The sequence below is a fragment of the Hyaena hyaena genome, unplaced genomic scaffold (genome assembly GCF_003009895.1).
Source record: "Hyaena hyaena isolate Hyena2069 unplaced genomic scaffold, ASM300989v1 scaffold_186, whole genome shotgun sequence".
Lineage (NCBI taxonomy): Eukaryota > Metazoa > Chordata > Mammalia > Carnivora > Hyaenidae > Hyaena > Hyaena hyaena.
This window is the reverse complement of record NW_024080818.1, coordinates 784,292-806,032: the sequence shown is the minus strand read 5'-3', so window position 1 is coordinate 806,032 and position 21,741 is coordinate 784,292. Positions and strand designations below refer to the sequence as shown.

Here is a 21,741-nt window from a genome sequence, read left to right as displayed (position 1 = left end):
TGATAATAATAAAAGATAAGGGAAGTTACTTAAAATGTACTGATATAATTAAAACAAAACTTATACTCTTTCTCATAGGGCCTACAAACTAAAACTTCACTATACTTTCTGTGACCTCAAAGTCATTTTTCTGATTGATTATTGGAATTTGACTAAACTTTTAGGAAACTATGACTAAACATGACTTTCTCCTAAAAATTAGAGCCTTCGGTCACCAAAAAGCCCTCTTCATTTTATAGTTTTGTTTGTTTTTTACTTTTCTTGAGGCATTAAATAGCCTTTATGTCAAAATAACAAATGGTTTGGCCATCAGGCAGAAGTTCAAGTGATGAATAACTTAGTATTCCATAAAATGGATATTGAATTTTTGTATTAGAAAATAATGTGTTGCTCACAGATGTGTGAATTGATATACATTTTCTGGGGGACTATCAAAGCTTGAAAATGTCTGTAATTTTTTTAATAATTCACTCAGATTTCTTTAGGGGGGTGTGTGTGTGTGTGTGTGTGTGTGTGTGTGTTTAAGTAAGCTCTACATCCAATGTGGGGCTTGAACTCACATCCCGGAGATATACTCAAATGCTCTACTGATTGGGCCAGCCAGGTGCTCCAAATATCTGTAATTTCTTACCCAGAATTTCTACCCTTAGGCATCTAGGCATTTAATTCAAGGAAATAAATGATAAGTATGCAAAGAAGTCTACACAGAGGTGTTCATTTAGCAGATAAATATATAATAGCAAAAAAAAGTGAAATCACCTTTGTGGTTAGGTTACATGAATTATAATACATCCCTATCATTAAATACCTTATGGTTATAAAAATGGTGTATATATTTATTGCATATTATATACTCATAACATTATTATATAATATTATGTAAGGAGGGAAAGTTATAAAATATGAATAACTAGTTGAAAAACTGATTTTTAAAGAATTATATAGGTACACCTGGGTGGCTTAGTCATTTTAGTATTTGACTTTGACTCAGATCATGATCTCATAGCTTGTGGGTTCAAGCTCCATGTCAGGCTCTGTGCTGACAGCTCAGAACCTGGAGGCTGCTTTAGATTCTGTGTCTCTCTCACTCTGCCCCTCCCCCACTTGTGCTCCGTCTCTCTCTTTCTCTCAAAAATAAATAAATAAAAATTTTAAAAATTATTTATATATATATATGCTCATAGAAGTAAGGGAAGTTTTAGACAAAGATGTTAACAGCTTTACTTTGGGTGGTGGGATTTGGGGTAACACCTATTTTTTCCTTTATAGTTTTCTATATATGTTTCCTTTTTCTTTTTTGTGAAGAAATAAAACTAATAAAAATAACTTGTTGAAAGGATACAATATTTGTGTTGTTCCATCTGGAAACGAAGTCAGAAACTTGCTTCCATGTTTGTAGTGCTTCTCTAAGAGCTCATTCTTCATGATCTGTACACCATGGAAAACGAAAGGACCCTCAATCATTAATTGTTCCAGATATAATGCATCAATTATGATAGTAACAGGCATCCTTTGCTTGCCAGACAGTGATACAAACTTGTCTTTTAATTTAAATTTTTGGGGGATGCCTGGATGGCTGAGTTGATTAAGTGTCTGATTTGGCTCAGGTCTTGACCTCGGAGTTCATCGGTTCGAGCCCCATGTCTGGCTCTGTGCTGACAGGTTGGAGCCTGGAGCCTGCTTTGGATTCTGCGTCTCCCTCCCTCTGCCACTCTCCTACTCACACTCTGTCTGTCTCCCTCAAAAATAAAATAAACATCAAAAAAAGTTTTTTAAATAAATAAATTTTTGGCCCTGCAATGGTGATTAGGAATCATTAAAGATTATTCCTACCCCCTGCAGATAACTTGATAAAAGCTTTCAGGCAGAGATCTGACATTATATATCTTTTTGAATTTTTAAAAAAATGTTTATCTTATTCACATTTTATTATAAAAACAAAACAGGAGATTAAAAAAATCAGCTCTAGCCCAATGAAAGGATTCAGTATACTGATTATAGTAGTGGTTACATAGCTGCCAAAATTCATAGAGCTGTACATCTGAAAAAAGTGAATATTACTGTATATAAATTATACTTGAACAGACTGCAGTTGCATTGGATGTGTAAGTCAATTTGATATTTAATTTTTCCATGAATATTAGGTCAAATTTATTACATGAGTTGTTCAAATATTCTATTGTATTACTACTTTTTTAAAAAATTGAATAGCCCTTGCAATTTTTGAGAGGTAGGCTAAAATATCCCATTACATTATGGATTTTTAAATTTTTCCTTTAGTGCAATTTTGCTTTACATATTTTGAGCCTATCTTAATATGGGAAAAATATTTTATAATGTTATATCTTCCTGGAGGATTAAAACATTTATCATTATGAAGAAATCTTCTTTATCTCTAGTAATACTCTTTGGTATTTTCATGATATATCATTTTTATTTATAATCTCCTTGTATCCTTATATTTTAGATGTATCTCTTATAAACTATATAGTTAGAATTTTTTTCCTTAAAAAAGAACTAATCTGACATTCTTTGTCTATTAACTGGAGTATTTAGTCTATTTACATATAATTACTGACATTCCTTGGTATTTTCTATTTGTTCCCTGTTATGTGCTTTTTTTCCCCTTATGCATTTTTGTCTTTTTTGGGGGGGTAATTAAAATATATCATATTTTTTTGTTCTAGCTCTACACATTTGGAACTTATACTCTCTGCTTCTGTTATTTTTTCTGGCTACCCTAGAAATTTCAGCAAGTAAACTTAATTTATCCAAATCTGAAGTTAAGCTTTCATATTTGCCTTTCTCCCAAACCAAGGGCCTTACAGCACTATAATTACATTTAACCTTCTTCCCATCATGTACTATTTTGAAATGTATAATTTATTCTTTTCCGTTTTTTGAAATGCCATAAGCTATTATTACTGTCATTTATTAGTCAACTTTCAGTTTTATCCATATATACTATGTACCACTTTCTTTTCATATTTCTTGAATCTCAGACCATCCAATGACACAAAGCACATTCTTTAGGATTTCCTTTAATGAAGGGTTACTAGTGACAAATTATCTTTGGCTTTACCAGACAGTGTTTTGGGGGTGGCACATTTTCTTGAAAAATATTTTAGCTGGTTATCGACTTCTGGATTGACCACTATTTTTTTTAAGAACACTGAAGACATTCCACTGTTTTCTGGCTTCCATTGTTGCTGTTGGGAGGTTATCCGACAGTCTTTCTCTTTTTTTTAATGCTTTATTTATTATTTTTTGAGGTGGGGGGAAGACAGAGTGTGAGCAGGGGAGGGGCAGAGAGAGAGGGAGACAGATATTCTGAAGCAGGCTCCAGGCTCCGAGCTGTCAGCAAAGAGTCCGATGTGGGGCTTGAACCCACAAACCATGAGATCATGATCTGGGCCAAAGTCGGACACTTAACTGACTGAGCCACCCAGGCGCCCCTCTTAACTCTTTTCCTTTAAATATAAACAGAACTTCTTTTTCTCTGCTGCTTTTAAGATTTTTTTCCTTTGGTATTCTACAGTTTGTTAATATTGAAATATTAACAATGATTTTGGGGAAGTGCTTGAGGCTTTTGGTGATATTTCTCCACTTCTTTTTAGTTTTTAAGGGCTCCAAACAGTCTTTAATGTACATCAATCACATTTTAAAATAAAAACGTTTTAACCAAAATAGCCTATCATAAAACATGTAAAAGTATTGTTTTAATGTCTAGTAGAAGTTAAAAAGCCACATCTGTACCATTTCATCTTGACAAAGAGTTAAATGTGTCATGTAGCCAACCTGTTCTATTCATTCTGACAGTTTTTACAACTTTAGGTAAAACTGATTTTAAAGAGTCACAAGTAAAAATAATAACAAGATAATTACCTTTCCACATGCTATTCTAGCATCACAACAAACAATGGATATGTTTCTCTTTTCTAGTTGGAAATCAAGTAGTCTGTCATCAAATATCTCCTTTTTTGGAATATCCACGGAAAGTTGATAAGATATTGTTCTTAAGTGCTTTGGCTCTAATCGGAAGAGAATCACATGTTTGTTTTAAATTTTCCAAAACCTCTCTTCTAAAATGAAATTTCAAACCTTATTACAAATGTATTGTTTCATCAGCCTTTTGTTAATGGCAGAAAAATGAGGTTTTTCATTAAATTAAAGTGAGTGTCTTCTTTTGTTAAAAAATAAAAACATTCCCTTGTTAAGTGAAGAAGGATGATTTTCATTAAGTGGAATTTTCTGGCCTAATGTTTAGTAGGAAGTAGTTGAATATGAAAGAACTTTATACCAAGGATTTAGTTTAAGCCAAAACAAATGTATTTCTTTTCTAAGTATCTTTTCTTTCTTTTTAATTTTTATGTTTATTTTGAGACAGTGTGTGGAATGGGCAGAGAGAGAGAGAGAGAGAGGGAGAATCACAAGCAGGCTCTGCACTGTCATTGGGAGCCCGATACAGGGCTCAAACTCATGAACCATGAGATCATGGCCTGAGCTCAAATCAAGAGCCAGCCACTTACCGACTGAGCCACCTAAGCACACCTCTTAAGTATCTTTTCAATAGCTCTGAGTGGTAGAGGAGGAGCCTCATTCTCAGAAAGATGAAGTATTTTACCCCAAATTGTACAGCCTATAAGGAGAAAAGCAGCTACATAAATCAAGAACTTGATTCCAAAAATCAGTGCTCTTTTCCATTTCACCCACACTATAGCCATACTGGTCCATATATGAAGAAAGTAATCCGATTTATTTTTGACGGATTTTTCCATATCCCAGCTGGAAAACAGAAGGGAATGTGTGCTTAATGAAACGGGAGACAATTAATTCAATAAGCTCTTTTCAGCTATCTGTAAAGTATTCTATAGATGTTGCTAATTTATTTCAGTCAATAGCAATAGTAAGCTGAGGACTAAAAACTTTAAAAGGCAGATGACTGAAACACCAGACTTTCTGAGCCATTTTAATGGATGCATTGACTGAAATGAACATTTTAAATATTATTTTTTTAAATACCAATTTTAGCTTTTGGTCATATATCTGAGCTTTCTGATGTACAACTGATCTATAACATCAGCTTTGAGGAACTCACCATCTTCAGGTATGTTAGGCTGTTCATTTGTTATTAGTGCAAATTGTCTGGACATTTGTAGCTCCTGTTTTCTACAAAATTAAAAAATATATGCTATATAAATCTGAAATGTATTTGAAGCTTAAAACAGAATTTTAGTACAAATTTTTAATGTTTAAACACCATCCCTTATTATTTTTATCTATTATTATTTGTGAATCCAGGCATTGAATCCATACATATGTTTCTACTCTCTTTTGGCAACAAATTTCTCCAATATGGGAATTCTAAATTGCCTTTGGAATTTGCAATTGATAAATTTCTACTTTATTTTATTTTTATTTTCTTAAATGTTTCTTTTGGGAGGAGCGAAAGCATGAGTAGGGGAGGGGCAGAGAGAAGGAGGGAGCAAGGGAGAGAATCCCTGGCAGGCTCTATACTCAGCATACAGCCTGACACAGGGCTCTATCCCACAACCGTGAGATCACGACCCCAGCCCAAATCAAGAGTCAGACACATAACTGAATGAGCCAACCAGGCACCCTGGTAAATTTCTACTTTAAACTGGTGAGTTTCCAGAGTTTCTGGGAGCTTATGAATCTCAATAACATCTACCAGGAGTTTTATTTTATTTTTGTTTAACAAAGTAATCTTAAAATTTATTTGAGGGGCGCCCGGGTGGCTTAGTCGGTTAAGCGTCCGACTTTCGCTCAGGTCATGATCTCGCGGTTCGTGGGTTCGAGCCCCGCGTCGGGCTCTGTGCTGACTGCCAGCTCAGAGCCTGGAGCCTGTTTCAGAGTCTGTCACTCCCTCTCTCTCTGACCCTCCCCTGCTCATGCTGTCTCTCTCTCTCTCTCTCTCCTCGAAATAAATAAATAAAACATTTAAAAAAAAATTTATTTGAGAGAGAGAGAGAGCAGGCTGGAGTTGGGGAGAGGGACAACAGGAGAGAGGTAGAATCTTAAGCAGGCTCCATGGTCAGCTTGGAGCCCGATGTGGGGCTCGACCCTGTGACTCTGGAATCATGACATTAGCTGAAATCAAGAGTCTAATGCTCAACCAACTGAGCCACCCAGGCACCCCCATCAGGAATTTTGATAGGTTTGCTTTGGTCAATTTTGATTTCATTACTGAGAACACATTTTCAAAATTAAATATTTTGAAAAAACAGCGTTCATTTACAAAAAGCTCTCTACTTAAGCTGGACTGGGTTTCAATATCAAAGGCTCAATGTTACCTCCTCAAGGCTTTCTCCTTTGCCTTGAGTCTATCTACGTCACTGCCATGGGCTGCATGAGGATCAATACAGATTAATTCAGCTTTAGGGGTTTGGGCTTTTTGTTTTTCCTGATAAATGTAGTCAATCAGATTTTGACAGTAACTACAACAGGAGACCTGAAAAACAAAGAGGTCATTTTTATCTCATCGGTCCTAGATGAAGATAATTACAGGGGGAAAAAATGGCTAATGAAATTTGGATAACAATCTATGGTAGCTTTTTCCTGGTTACAGCTTTATTTAGATAGAATTCACACACCATACAATTCATCCATTTCAAATGTACTAGTCAATGGTTTTTAGTGTGTTCACAGAGCTGTCAAAACCTTATCTGTGGCCAACTTTTAGCACATGAACTCTTACCCGTTAACCCTCCCCAACTCTCCCCTCAGTCCCTGGAAACCACTAATCTAAATTCTGTCTGCATAGATTTGCCTGTTCTATGTAGCTCATCTATGTGGAATCATATAACTGTGGTACTTTGTGATTGTCTTCTTTTGCTTAGCATAATGTTTTCAAGGTTCATCTGTGCTGTAGCATATATCAGTACTTCATTTCTTTTTATGGTTAAATAATATTCCATTGTATGGATACATCTCATTTATTTACCCATTCATCAGTTGATGGATTTTGAGGTTGTTTTCACTTCTGGCTGTTATAAATCATGTTACTATGAACATTTGTGTATAAGTTTTTGTATAGGTATATGTTGTCAATTCTCTGAGTATATATGTTGAGTAAATATCTAGAAGTATAATTGCTGGGCTATAGGTAACTATGTCTCTAACTTTTTGGGGAATTGCCAGACAGTCTCTCAAAGTGGCTCCACCATATCACATTCCCCTTTCCCAGTATATGAGAGTACCAGTTTCTCCACATCCTTGCCAACACTTGTTATTATCTGTCTTTTTGATTATAGCCATCATAGTGGGCATGAAATGGTATCCCACTGTGATGATGATTTGCATTTCCCCAACAGCTAACACGTAACTCTTAAGAAATGCGGTGCAGGGGAGAAAATACTTCATATGTTTAAAAATAACACCATTTCCTCAGTGAACCTGCATTAGAACTCACATCTCCTATTGGTTCAGAGCTATCATCATCACAGTAAACATCCATAATGGAAAGAAATGATCTTAGATCGCTTCCACAAAATTCACATGTGGGCGATATCTCCTCCTCTTCTTCCTTCAGAAAGAGGAAAATAAAAATGAATTCATGCCCACAAGGAGGCCCAGAGCCCCTGGGAGCGTAGATGTTGCTGGGGTTCTGGGCAGGGCCAGCAAATATCCAATGGGAGAGCAGGGGTGGTGGGCTCATGTGCCAACCTGCTTGAGGACTCCTGTCAGAATCCCTGGGGGCCCTTTGAACTAGCTGTGGATTCTCACAGTGTCTCCTCATTGCAAGAAGGAAGTTTCACAAAGGGCTTTACTATTGACATCAGAGTTCCTTGTGCGGGAGGGGCGCTACAGCGTGTAACTAGATGCAAGAGACAAAGGATAATGCATTAACCCCAGGTTGGGGTTGGGGCTCTGGATTCTTCTGACTGTACTGTGAAGGTAATTCAGAAGCGGTGTGGGGGAGACCAGGGGAAGCAGCAGGACACAGAGGAGTTAGGGGATCAAGGGCTGGTGCACTATGGCCATGTTTATGCTCTGAGTTCACAACTGTGACTGCAGGGATTCCTGGGCAGGCAGGCAACTTTAGTGCAGGCCTCCAGGAAAAACCCACATCGTGTAGGACTTGCAGGTCATGAACACTACCAAGCCAGCTGTATTTGCCATTCTCTGGGACTAGCAAAATGGCCACTGTGGGGCCAAAGGGTGGCGAGGTGGCCATTGCAGCCAGGCATTCACCACTAGAGTGATGGCCAATATCTTGAGGCTGCCAAAACTACCCAATGGTAAGTACTGCACATTGCTGAGAGCAGAACCCTTGGAGAGTAAACAGAAGTGGTGACACATCTAGTTTGTTGCCTAAGTAACAAAGCAGGGAGAGAGAGAATATAGCAATGGCAGGCCGCCTACAACCCTTCCATATCAGGGTCTTGCTAATGAGCTCCTAAGCCCTTGGTCCCTTCACCCCTTCTCCCGTTCACTTGTGGGGAAAGCAAGGTGGAGATTCTTCCAATGACCATGAGTCATTGAGTGGGGCTGGGGTCTGTACCTGAGGACAGTATAGCTGGAGAGGAGACCTGACAAGCCGGTACTGCTGCCCCTGAACTACACTCGTGTCAAAGCCCCATCTAGGTGGACCTGAAGGATCCACCCAACATCCAGGAGAAGCCAGCCCTGCCAATGCGGGGACAACTCCCTGGAAGAAAGGCTACAAGGCTTTCCTTATGTTTAGGACCATCTCTGGGTGTCAGCAGAAGAAAACTCGAGAAACTTCCTTGGGTACAAACTTCTGTGGTTCAGAAAGGAGGAGCTAGGTTTGAATAAAAGGATTTTAGCCTGAAGAGTCTATAGGGTAATCATAAAGTTGAGAAACCTGGACAAATATAAAGAGTAAATATTGACTGATATCACATGACATATTTAGTGTGTCACCCCTTATTAGATTTGCATAGTTTAATGTGCGGTGCAAAGCAGCAATGAGCCGTGTGTTAGTGTGTCCACACAACGTTCCCATCAACCCTGTATACACATCCGTGGTGTGCTGCCTAACAAAATTGATGGCTCTTATTTCCAGTGAATAAGCCTGCACCTTTAGTGGGCCAAAAAGAAATAAGGCGGTGCCACTCTAGGGCGCATGCTGCTCTCTCCATATGGCCAGGTCATCTGAGTTTGGAAATAATCTTACCACCAATCAGTCCCCTACTGCTCTGGTGCAGCGGGGCAGTGTCCTGTCCTGTTGGAATTATTAAGGTAGCCTTTCCTTAGCTCATCAAGCACAGGCATAAATCAGTCACTTAAGATGATCTAGTATGGCAAACATCCACCTGCGTTTCCTGGCTTTATGGCCACTGTTATGGGTCAAATTGTGTCCCCTGAAAAGATAGGTTGAAGTTCTAACCCCTGGTACCTGTGAATGGGGCCATATTTAGAAATGGGTCTTTGCAGATGCAATCAAGTGAAGATGAAGTCATTAGTCATAATATAAGTGGTGTCCTTGGTTGGAGAAGAGGGACATCTGGAAACAGAAGCAGAGAATGCCAGGACAGCTGAAGCAGAGATCAGAGTGGAGTAGCCGCAAGCCAAGGAAGGCCAAGGGTTGATGGCCACACTGGAAGCTAGGAAGAGGCAAGGAAGGACTCTCCCCTATTGGCTGGACTCACTGACATATTTATTTTGAACCTCTAGCCTTCAGAACCACAAGACAACAAGTTTCTGAGGCTTTAAGTCACCTAGTTTATGGGACGCTGATATAGCAGCCCCAGGAAATGAACACAGCCACCCTAAGTGCTATTCCATATACATGAGCTCTTCATGTATTTTTTAATAAGTGTGTTCCCAGTCTTCTGTGCAAATCATCATGTAGCTTATTACATCATTTATTAATAACATTTTAAAATTAAAAAATAATATAAGTTAAAATCACCTTGAAGTTAAGGCCTACATTGGAACTCTCTCGTTTGAATGTCAGAATGGATGGTGGCCCAACGCTAGGCAATGTTTTCAGAGCTGGCTCAAACAGTGTCATGAAGTCTTCTTTAAACTATATTTTTAAAAAGAGAGAGAAAATTGACTTTTGAATAAGTGGTATTTACAATGAACTCTGTGCGCTATTGGACTGAAACATTTCTTACCTCCAGCTCACATAAAACATTCAGTTTTTGCTGTTGTGGATCAATTACCCATTTTTCTGCAGAGAAAAGCATCCATTTAGAAAGAAAGTTTAAAACCTTTGTACAGTGTATTCCATTTTCTCCTAGCCTGCTTCCCTGTCTCTCTCTCTCTCTCTCTCTCTCTCTCTCACACACACACACACACACACACACACTAGTTTAAAAGCCCTGAAACCTTTTTTACCACCTTGTTGAGCATATTCTTAGGAAAGGGCTTTTCAAGAAGGGGGTGGGTACAGTAGCCTGAGTTAAGGCTGGTTTACCTTTGCTAGCAGAGGAAAGGACTCTAAATATCTATTTACCTCTTAACTTAGAAGCCAAATTTTCATGTTTGGTTTCCTTAATTCCAGAGGATGTTTTCTTCCCTGTAAAACAAGTGTACATTTGTCATCAATCCCAACAGAGTAGGAAAGAAGCTTAATACAAAAGAAAACATGCCTTTTGGAAAAATAAGTACCCTTATTTGTGTTTGTTTGACCTTTTACTTTTTTGCCCTTTCCAAATAACATTTTATCAACAATAAGGAACAGGGGAAAGTCACCACTGATGTATCATATTGAAAAAGGTTTCCCTGTTCCTTTCTAGTCCTAGCATACTACAGAGATGCCTGCATCACTTGACTATAAATATTGTTTGCAGACTCTTGTTTTCTGCTTTTTTTTTTTCCAGTTTATTAATTTTGAGAGAGAGCGCGTGTGCAAGTACAGTGAGGGAGGGGCAGAGAGTGAGGAGAGATAATCTGAAGCAAGCTCCGCACTGGCAACGCAGAACCTGATGCAGGGCTGATATCATGAACCGTGAGATCATGACCTGTGCCTAAATCAAGACCAACTGAGCCACCCAGGCACCCCATTTTCTGTTGTTTTGAAAGTACTGTATCGTCTACCTTATATCTGTTAGTCCATAAAGGAGTTTTCAGGTAGAAGGGTGCTAGAGGTTCTAGTTCAAGACAGTGAACTCAACCATGAGGATTATTTCCGCCACAGACTCCAGGGCAGTATTGGAAATGGGGGAGGTGGACATCAGCAACTTAGGCTAACCATCTAGAAGATTTAAGCTAATAGAATTGGAATGATGAAAACCAATGAGATCAACCTACAATGGGGCAGAGGTAAAGGGAGGGGGCTGGCCCACTTCCTCACAGAGCCATGGGCAGCAAGAACTGCTCGTAGAGAAAGAGGTGGGCTTCAGAAAGTGATGTACTTCCTATGTGGAATATCTGACAAGTTTTTAAGTATGTTTTAGGCATTTTGTCCAACAGAAATACCAGCACAGGTATAAAAAAAGCACAGGTTTTTATTAAGGCATTATTTGTTATAGGGAAGAGCTCAAAACATCAAACCAACTCTGAAATATCTAGCAATCAGTTTCATTACATAAGCCACAGTAACTGTATATAAGGGAATATTGTGCAGTTGTTTCATTGAATTAGATCAATCTTTCCTGACATGGAAAGATGTCCATAATACACTGCTATGTAAAACAATTAAAGAGATAAAGTTGCCATTACTTACAGGAGATAGAATTGTTTTGTAGACTTCCAACTTACAAACTATTAGAATAAGAAATTTCAGCAAGGGGGTTAGATACAAGATTAATATATAGAAATCAATAATTTTCCTATTCATTGACAATAATCAATTAGTAAATATAACAGGAAAAAAGTTTCCAATTGTTACATCAATATAAGACTATAAAATACTCAAGAATAAATTAGTAAGTGCTGCATTAGTCCTATGTGGCCGGGGGGGGGGGGGGGGGAAAGGGGGGGGGGAAACTATGAACGAAGATCTGAAAGAAATGGAGAGGTACACTAGGGTCCTGCTGTTATAGGAATAAAACCAAGCGGCCATCAGAGGTGGTCCTAATGCCTTCTTTGGTGGCCCCAGAAAGCAAACTGAAATCTGAGCCAGAATCAATTTCTGTAAATGCCTCAGGTTAGGAACAGACAGCCAAGCAGGCTTTCCCAAGTAATACAACCCCTTAAGCTATAGCCAATCAAAAATTGTCCTTGTTTTGTTCTGGTGTCTTTGTAAAAATCCCTCCTTGCTGTTGTCTGGGGAGCACTCCTACCTATTTGCAGTTTGGCACTGCTCCATTCCGTTCATGTTTGCTCCAATGTAGAAACCTGGAAATACCTGTTTTTCTTTTAACACTGCTAAGCAAGGGCGACAAATGAACTTGTCAAATTCCATTGACACACCCCATCAGAATTCTACTGACTGTGTAGATTAGTTTGGGATTTATTAACATCTTAATATTTGGTCCATTTTTATGTTGGATTTTGTCACTCTACTCTGCAAATCCTCACGGGTCTTTCTACTTCATTCCCATTGAAAAAGATTTGGTCTTCAGGTGTTCCTTTGACCTTATTCCCCCGTCAGATTCTCCTCTTGACTATTTTACTGCAGCCACACAAACTGCCTCCTTGTTCTAGGAGGAGGCGCCTGCTAGTCCATGTGCCTGCAATAATCTTTCCCCAAGATCATCCTGGCTCACACTCTCATGTCCTTGAGGTCTTTGCACAAATATTTTAGCTTCTCAGTGAAGATTCCCCTGAGCACCCTGTGTAAATTTGTACCCCTCCCAACCAACACTTTCCATCCTTTCCTCTGCGTTTCCTCCTTAGCACTTAATTATATATATATATACATATATAATGTATATATATTACATATATTATCACCTAATTATATATAATACATATTTCCTTATTTTCCTTATTTCCTATCTCTTTTACCATCACCTCCACCTTCCACACTTTAATGCCCGATCACAGGGACCGGTGTTTTCAATTTTTTTTTTCATTGCCATTTCCCTAGAACAGGGTTTGGACTATGATGGTTGCTTGGCGTGTGCTAGGTGCTCAGTAAGCATCTGATGAATAAGTGACATAAAACAAATATAAAAGTTAACGGGAAAGGCTATTCATAATTACTTATACAGGGATAGATTAAAATTTTAATTTTTGTATTATCTATCTCAATGGTTGCTACTTAGACTACAGCACGCATGTTACTACTTTGATAAAAAGTGAAAATATGTATCAAAATAGAACGGCAGCTTTTTTTTGATGTGAACATTAAACATTAGCATTTATTACAGACCAAGGGCCAAAGAGTTTAGATATTTAATCTCATTTTGCTCTTTATAACAATTCTGTGACATAAGTATTATTATTATTACTGACATGGGAAGAACCTGAGATTCTGGGAGGCTATCATCTCCGTGTCAGTTTGGGTCATGCTGGGATTCAAAGCTGGCTCTCCCTGGCGCCTCCAGCCATGCTCTTTCCAATGTGCCATCCCATCTCCGAGCAAAAGCTAAGAAATCACACTACTTACTTGGCTTCCTACTTTTGCCAGATAATTCTTGAAGCCAGCTTTCTTCCGTTTGTACTGACATTGGAATTCCTGGATACAAACTGTGATACATGGTCCTGAAGTTTAGACAAAATGTTAGCTGTGAGTATGCCTATTTAGTTGTTAGCACCACTTCCAAATACAGAATGTTTAACAATCAAATAATGCACATACATAGAAGATCCTGGTTTCTATTTTCTTTGAAATGTTTTCCTCCATTCTTCTCTCTCAGTAAAGTTGGGCACAGTGTGTTTGCATCATAGGGAAAGTACTCCTTTCTACGTCCCAAAGGCTCCCAATACCATATTTTTCTCCCCAGTGAATAAATTACTACGACTATGTCTGTGCATGTATGTGCATGTATGTGCATGTATGGTGGTGGTGCATGTATGGTATGGTGTGTGTTTAAACATTTACCTGTATTTAAATGAAACATATTATTCATTTTATTTTTATTTATTTTTAAGATTTATTTAAGTAATCTCTACATGCAAAGTGGTGTTCAAACTCACAACCTTGAGTTTAAGAGCTCTGTGTTCCTCCAACTAAACCAGTCAGATGACCCAATAAACAGCTGAAAAATGACCCAAACTTCTTTTTTTAAAAAAGGGTTGAAGTTAAATGCATTGTAATCAACAATTTGTAGTATTTGTATTCTTTCTACAAGTAGTTCAGTTACTTGAGTTATTGACATGATAGCAAGGCAGAAATGTATTGACTTTTACTAGTTAAAATGATTATTACTGATAACAAGTAAATAATAACTAGTGCTTCAAGTTCCTTCACCTCTTTGAATTTCAATTCTTTTCTAATAATTTGCTGATCTTCTAAAATTATCAGGTTTTATCAAATGATTGAGTCAATTTTAGGGCTGTCACTTTTTCACCTTTCTTAGTACTGTCTCCATCTTTTCTGATGCTTTTGTTCCTTGACACATTGCATCAGTCGGGTGCTTTAATTCCAAAATGACTGTGTCTTGTAAGAAGTGAAGAACGACTCGGCTGAAGCCACTTGTGCAAGTCTCTGAGGGAGTCCTGTTTGTCTAACCTCCCAGAGAAACAAGTTATAGGGACCAAGTGTAAAAAAGAATATTAAGGAGCAATCCCTAGACAATGTTTAACAATTGGCCTTTTTTCCAATTCAGTGGTTAACAAAACAGACCTACATTGTTCATCTGGGTCTCTCTGTCTTCCTTACACCAACACCAAAGGTTGTTTCTGAAATTCTGTGGAAAGATGGCAGATGGCAGAGGCTGACAAAATTAACATCTCCTGAGGACTGACTATGTAGTGGTACATTCATAGTGGTTGCTTTAGTCACATGATTTCATTGATATTAACAAAGACTAATCAAGGCATGTATGGATATTCTCTCCTCTACACGTAAGGAAACTGAGGCTCTAGGGAACCTCTGAGGAATTGTATTGCAGTAGATGCAAATGGGACCTGGACCTGTTTGGCTTCAGAACCCGTGTTTTTCCGCATTTATCTGCCACATATAGTTGGCCCCATTTTCAACCAGAATAGTAATGGGGCAATAAAACATAGAAGGTGAGCCAATATTGATTGCATTTTAGGACTTTAAAGGACAAATTTCCTTAAAAACACAATCTCACCAAATTCACCAGAGAATGCTTTTTTAAAAAAATTTTTACCATTTATTCATTTTCGAGAATGAGAGAGACAGAGCATGAATGGGGGAGGGGCAGAGAGAGTGGGAGATGCAGAATCCAAAGCAGGCTCCAGGCTCCGAGCTGTCAGCACAAAGCCCTACACGGGACTCGAACTCACGGACCGTGAGATCATGACCAGAGCTGAAGTTGGATGCTCAACCAACTGAGCCACCCAGGTGCCCCATGAGAACGCTTTAAAATATAAAAGAAGCATTTTCTTAGGAAGATTTAAGAGGAGAAATTAAGAATTTGATCTAGTTAAAGAGAGGCTCCCATATAATAGGAGGTCCAGGTCAGGATAGCAGTTGAGCACGCAATTCTCCTTCCCTTCCTTTCCAAGATCTTACTGAAATAATAAGGACAAACAAACAAATAAAAATAGCCCTGGAAAATAAGTAAGGTGTCATCGGTAGACAAGTAATATTGAAGTCCCTCAAGAATGACAATAAATGGCTTTAGTTTGATGGAAAACCAGAGTGGAGAACACCACAGTTCAAGGCAAGAGAGGTAAGTAAGTTTCTTCTGGGAAGACCCTAACTCAGACTCAACCAAATGCAGAGAGGAGAGGGCTGGAGACTGCCATCAGTGGAGTTCAAGGAGTCACCTCAGAGCACCTGGCCAGGGAGCTGTTCTTTTCATTTCCAGATAAAGCCCCCAAAACTGCTTCCTACAAGGAGTGGACAGTCTGTCTTGGGAGTTGGTAGGTCTGAAAGAAAAGCAGAGCACAGAATGAGGTTACGCGGAACCTGCCCAGTAGGCTTGGATGAGAAAGGAGGAAAGGGCATCCCACCCAGAAGTGAAATGGGTGAAGAGCTCCAACCACACAATGGTGTCCTTATCCTAACCCTAGTAATAGTGGGGTATCCATCTTGCCTGCTTCCTACCAATGCTCCACAAGCTGACATTCCCCATTCACCCACTAGGACTCACAGCCAGCCTTCCAGGCACGCCCTCTTAGGAACTGCTCAGCTGCAGAAGGACTCCATTCGGATTACCTACCGGCTCATTCATTTATAAATACAAATTGATAACCAAGGATTACCAGTTACTTAAGGGCAGTCAATAGCATAGAAGAGAAAGATCAAGATAAACAGAACTAATTCTGAAAAGAAAAGAAGCACTTCAAAGAACAAAAAAGAACGTTAGTATAAGAGCACCCTTAAAAGAGATTTAAAAACAACTATTTGAACAGCAACAAGAACAGGTTCTTGGAAATTACAAATATGAGTACCGAAACAAAAATTTTTGTACAAGGGCTGCATATTATAAATACAAAAAATCTTGATATCCAAGAGGGCCAATAGCCATCTGGTAGGAGTTCTGGAGAAAAGAAGACACATGAAGGGGCGGAAATAAATATCAGAAGTATTTGAGAATCAGATTGATCAGCAATACTAGATACTAGAAGGCAAAGAAGCAATGTCTGCAGAGCGCTGAGGAAAATGGTTTTAAATGTATTCTTTTATGCCGCGTTATGTTATTAATTAAGTGTGAGGGTAAAAATGAAGAAATCTCCAGACAGGAAAAAACTCAGAAATCTGACTACCCCTGAGATCTACATGAAATAATTACCCAAGGACTTTCTCCAGCAAAGAGAAAACGAATGAAAGAAAGAAAGTAGTACGGGAATCAGGAAAGTGTGGCCCTTTAACCCAACTCAGGAAAGCTGAAGGCATTAAAACCTGAGAGTTGAAAAGTTCTCCTTTTAGGAGCCAAGTTTTACAGACATAGGATTCTGGGCTTTTTGTGCAGAATCCAATCATATTGTTGGATTTCTTAGTATGAAATTGTGAGTATTGTTGATTGATTTTCCTTTCCAGAATTAATCTGTACTGAGTTAATTATGATTATAAAACTTAATACAAACATAAACTTGGCAAAGTAATATGACTTTATATGAATATATATTCATATAGTTTGTTATAAGATGTACATCATTTGCTGTTAATTGGGAGAAGAAAGGATGAGAGGAGAGATAGAGGGAGGTAGAAGTGCATTAATGTGTTTATTCCTCATAATAGAGTTAATACAAGTTGTTAAACTTGATAAATTAGATAGTAGAGGTTTAAATACTTTGAAGTCCTAAAGGCTAAAAAAACTAAAAATAACATAACTACCAAAAATGAAGAAGGACATAGTGTGTTATATTCCTCATCTTTCATAATTATGTCAAAAACTGATAAATTGGGGAATTAAAATATACTAAAAAATAAAATAAAATATGCTATTTAAGATTATATTGGAAGGGTGCCTGGCTGGCAAAGTCAGTAGAGCATGCAACTCTTGATCTTGGGGTTGTGAATTAGAGCCCCATGTTGGGTGTAGAGATTACTTAAAAATAAAATCTTTAAGATAAATAAATAAAAATAAAATTAGAAACAAACTGTTAACAATATGTTAACCCTGGTGGATGGGAGTGTGGGTGTAAAGAAAAGCATGCATGGAATTTTTTCATTTTATACCTTTGTATACTTTAATATTGTAACCATGAGCATATATTATTTTTATTATAATGTTGAATTAAAAGGATAAATAAAAACATAAGAGTGGGACAGAACAATCCTCCTTATGGTTAGGAATTTAAACATTGCTTGTAAAGGCAATGCTTAGGTGAATAGTAATTCAAGAGCATGGACGTAGGTTTTTAAAGATTTATAAAGATGTTCCAAAAGGTATTTCTCAGGTATCTTTCTGTTCTTGGAGGCCAATAGCAATAACAAGAAGAAAGAGAGAGAGGGGGAAAAAATAAGACCATAATTTCCACTTCCCTTCACAGGAAGTGTATCTAAGCATTGTCTCATTTTGCCAATAGAGATCTATGTCCTAAATGTTCAGGTGTTTGCTATTGTACACGTGCTTATTATTTCATGTTGTATCAAGCGGGCACACCTTCTCTGTATTTAGATGGTCTCTATCCTCAAAGTGTCTAACAGTATAGATTTTTAAAAATCCTTTTTTAAGAAATTGGTTGTAAGTGTCCTGAATTATTTTTACTCTACTTCCAGACATATTTATCCAAGAGGTAAAAGTAAACGTCATCAGCTTAAAAAAATTATATGTAAGCAAAACATTTTCTTACCTATCTAAATTTATTTCAGGTATATCTTTCCTAAATGTCTGAAATATTTTAGGAAAACCTGTTGAATGAAACATTAAAAAATTTAGCCACTCTTTCTAAATCAGTGGTTCTCAAAAGGACAACTTCTGCCCCCCAGGAGACATTTGGCAACTCTGAAGATAGTTTTTTTCTTATCTTTTTCATGGTTGTTTATGTTTTGAGAGAGTGCAAGCCTGAGCATGAGTGGAATGGGCAGAGAGAGTGGGGGACAGAAGATTGGAAGTGGGCTCCGTGGTGACAGCAAAGAGCCGTGTGCGGGCCCTGAACTGACCTGAGCTGAATTCAGATTATGACCTGAGGTCATGACCTGAGCTGAATTCAGATGCGGAACCGACTGAGGTGCCCAGGAGACCCTGAAAACATTTTTGATTGTCCCAAATCAGAGTAGGGGCTCATGGCATAGCCAGGGCTAGAGGCCAGGGACGCTGGTAAACATTCTATAATGCCGGGGACAGATCCCTTCCATATTTTACTCAATAAAAAATGGTCCTGAAAAGGAAATGTCCACACTCTAAATAAAGTGCTCTGTGTCTCTTTTTAAGGAAGTGACTTAAGTGGCTTTAGCTTAGGAACTTAAACACAAAAATGAGGTGTTGTGGGTTTTTTGTTTTTGTTTGTTTGTTTTTTTTGTTTTGTTTTTACAGGGCTGTCTTTGTAGCATAACACCCTGAAAAAAGTGGCATGTTCCTGTGTGTGTTTCTGAGAAAAAGAGAAAGTGTGGATGGGGAAGGTGGGGGGGCGGTAGGGATTGAGAGGAAGAGAGCGGGAGACACAGGGAGAGGGAGGGGGAAGAGAGAGCTAGACAGAGAGAGGGAGACGGTGGAGGGGGAAGGGAAGAGGGAGAGGGGGAGGGGGAAGGAAGAGGGGGGAGNGGGGAGGGGGAAAGGAAGAGGGGTGGAGGGGGAAAGGAAGAGGGGGTAAAGGAAGAGGGGGGAGGGGGAAAGGAAGAGGGGGGAGGGGAAAAGGAAGAGGGGGGAGAGGGAAAGGAAGAGGGGGGTAGGGGGAGGGAGGGAACACGATCCCGGCCTGAATGCACATAGAAGTATTGCAAATGAGCTCGGTAACGCACTGCCCAAGTTTCCCAGTCTCACCAAGTGTTGTACCGATGTCCTAAATCGTGAGCCAACAGAACAGCTCGGCCAAGATTCTAGTGCCTTTGAATAAAGGGGCCGAGATGGACTGGGTTGTGTGTGGAGTGGTGCATGTATTTAGAAACCCGACCCCCGGGTAGACCAAGGCTCTGACGTTGCAGGACCAGCACCAGCGGTCCCTAGGGCCAGGGAAGCCTTAGAGGAAGGGGCGGGCAGGGGCTGTACTTTTCTGGGAGGAGATGCTCAAGTGTGAGCTCAAGATAGGTGTCTCGCTCCACGACAGGCTCGACGTCCCGCTGAAGGTCGTCCAGGTCGGGCTCAGGCTGGGGCTGGCGACGCTGGTTAATCGGGGAAGAAATGCCCTTGTGTTTTCATCATTGCTGTCACCGATGTCCAAAATCTTCCAGAAGTAGTCTTCGCTGAACGTCCCTTGGACCTCCTGAGTCTTGGCGTCCCCTGTCTTCTCCTCGGCTTCCTCCTTCTCCGTCTCTTCCTCTTCCTCCTCTTCCTCCATCGACAACTCCTCTTCTTCCTCCTCCTCTTCTTCCTCTTCCTCCACCTCCTCCTCCACCTCCTCCTCTCTCTCCTCCTTTTCCTCCGGGCCCTCCTCCTTCGCTGGGTTTCTGGAGCCACGACGCGGGCGCGAGTTGGCCATGGCTGGAGGGAAGCGGGGTCGCAGCTAGCGGAGTGGCAGGTGCAGCGGCCAGTCCAAGTCTGGCTGGGAGCGCTGGCTGGTGCGTCCGTCTCCCGTCTCCCGGGGCAACGGCCAGGGCGCACCTCCAAGCGGGGGGGGGATTTAAAGCGGCAGGACTGAATCCGAGGTGTGGGAAGAGCGGCGTCGGGGCAGAGAGCTGCTAAGGAGCCAGGACCTCTGCTAGCCTCTTTCTCATCTCCTTTCTGGGGTCGCAGAGACCCCCTGATAGCATGTGGCGAACTGATCTCCCTTTCCTCTTAGCTCCTTTGGAGCATTTTTGTTTGTTTGCTTGTTTGAGTGTGTGTGTGGGGGGGGGGCTACTAGAGAAGGACGCTGTTAGGTCACTTGGTATTGCTGATGCTGGACTTTGGTTTTCCAGTAGACACATCCTTATTGTAACTTAACGATTAAACTTTATTACAAAACCAGGCACCGGTCATAGTTTGCTGATTTGATATTTTAAAATATTGCCTTAAGTATTTATCTTGATTAGTGAGGTTTTTGATACCCCTTAAATTCTATGTCCCAGATGGGTGTCTCGCTCCAAACCCAGGCGTGCTTGTTGCAAGGCCTGAGACATCTGGCTACCTAGGTAATGCCTGTGTCTTTCTGGACCTTTGTTTTCAGTTCATTGTATTTTGTAAAAATATTTGTATACACACAAAGAGGAACACGGTATAATATATAATGGACATCTGTTTACTTACCACCCAGACTGGAATGTACATCTTCACCGCAGAGTTCAGCTTCTTTTCAAAGCCATCCCAAGACTGGGAAGTGTTCCTGGCGGGAGGGATTGTGTTTCTGCTGTTTGACTTCACCTCTCAGGTAAAGAAAGCAAAGATTCTCTGTAGCTGAGGATATCTGGGTGTTGTAAAAAGAGCCTGGACTGGTCTTACATTAAGTGAACACTATTAGGGCTAGAAGTCTCCTTGTAGGAGCTCTTAAACCACCAGACTTCTTTCAGCTTCAGTTTCCCTCTGTATAAATTGGGAACGGTAATACTTTACCCCTAACTTGCTTGGGGATATCCGTGAATGTGCAATGACAGCCTACAGCTGTCAGTGCATTTCAGCCAGACACCACCAGGAACACGCAAGTAGTTACATAAGTTATCACCTCTTACAGGAAGGTGTCTTAGTGACAGAATGGTAGAAAGAACCTGTAAGGTCAAGGCTTTGGCTAGATGAATTGGGCGATGGTCTAAGCCAGCAGGGTTTTGCTCTAAATTGGATGCTGTCGGCATGGGGGGAAGTCCTCTGATGCAGTATTTGGTGGTGGCACAGTGACCTTATTTTTCTGCTTAGACAAACTTATGAAGTGGCTTTGTTTCCTTTTATCATGCTGTCACTGTGACCTGTGCCTTACTTGTTTGGGCTGCTATAGCAGCCATCAACAGGGTGGCTCATAAACAACAGAAAGTTATTCTCACAGTTCCAGAGGCTGGGAAGAACAAGATCGGGTGGACTCAGTGTCTGCTGAGAATCTGCATCCTGGTTCATACACCTCTGTCTTTTGGCTCTGTCCTCATGTGGCAGAAGGAACAAGGGAACTCCCAAGGGCCCCTATTATATGAGCACTAATCCCATTCGTGGTGACCAAATCACCTCCCAAAGACCCCATCTCTAAATACCATCACAGTGGAAATGAGGTTTCAGC

General features: G+C 39.8%; 1 protein-coding gene across 1 annotated transcript in view; it reads right to left on the bottom strand.

The window, feature by feature from the left end:
- ERICH6 (glutamate rich 6) overlaps positions 1-20,043 on the bottom strand; it is a 30,335-nt gene extending 10,292 nt beyond the window's left edge. Inside the window, exons 1-11 of the mRNA XM_039241036.1 lie at positions 19,614-20,043; positions 18,259-18,316; positions 13,490-13,584; positions 10,448-10,510; positions 10,107-10,162; positions 9,899-10,015; positions 7,433-7,546; positions 6,315-6,472; positions 5,099-5,169; positions 3,886-4,031; positions 1,343-1,428 (exon numbers count right to left, since the gene is read on the bottom strand). Of these exons, the coding sequence (XP_039096967.1) occupies positions 1,343-1,428; positions 3,886-4,031; positions 5,099-5,169; positions 6,315-6,472; positions 7,433-7,546; positions 9,899-10,015; positions 10,107-10,162; positions 10,448-10,510; positions 13,490-13,584; positions 18,259-18,316; positions 19,614-20,043 (1,394 nt within the window). The remainder of the gene's footprint in view (positions 1-1,342; positions 1,429-3,885; positions 4,032-5,098; positions 5,170-6,314; positions 6,473-7,432; positions 7,547-9,898; positions 10,016-10,106; positions 10,163-10,447; positions 10,511-13,489; positions 13,585-18,258; positions 18,317-19,613) is intronic.
- Positions 20,044-21,741: the final 1,698 nt, after the last annotated feature.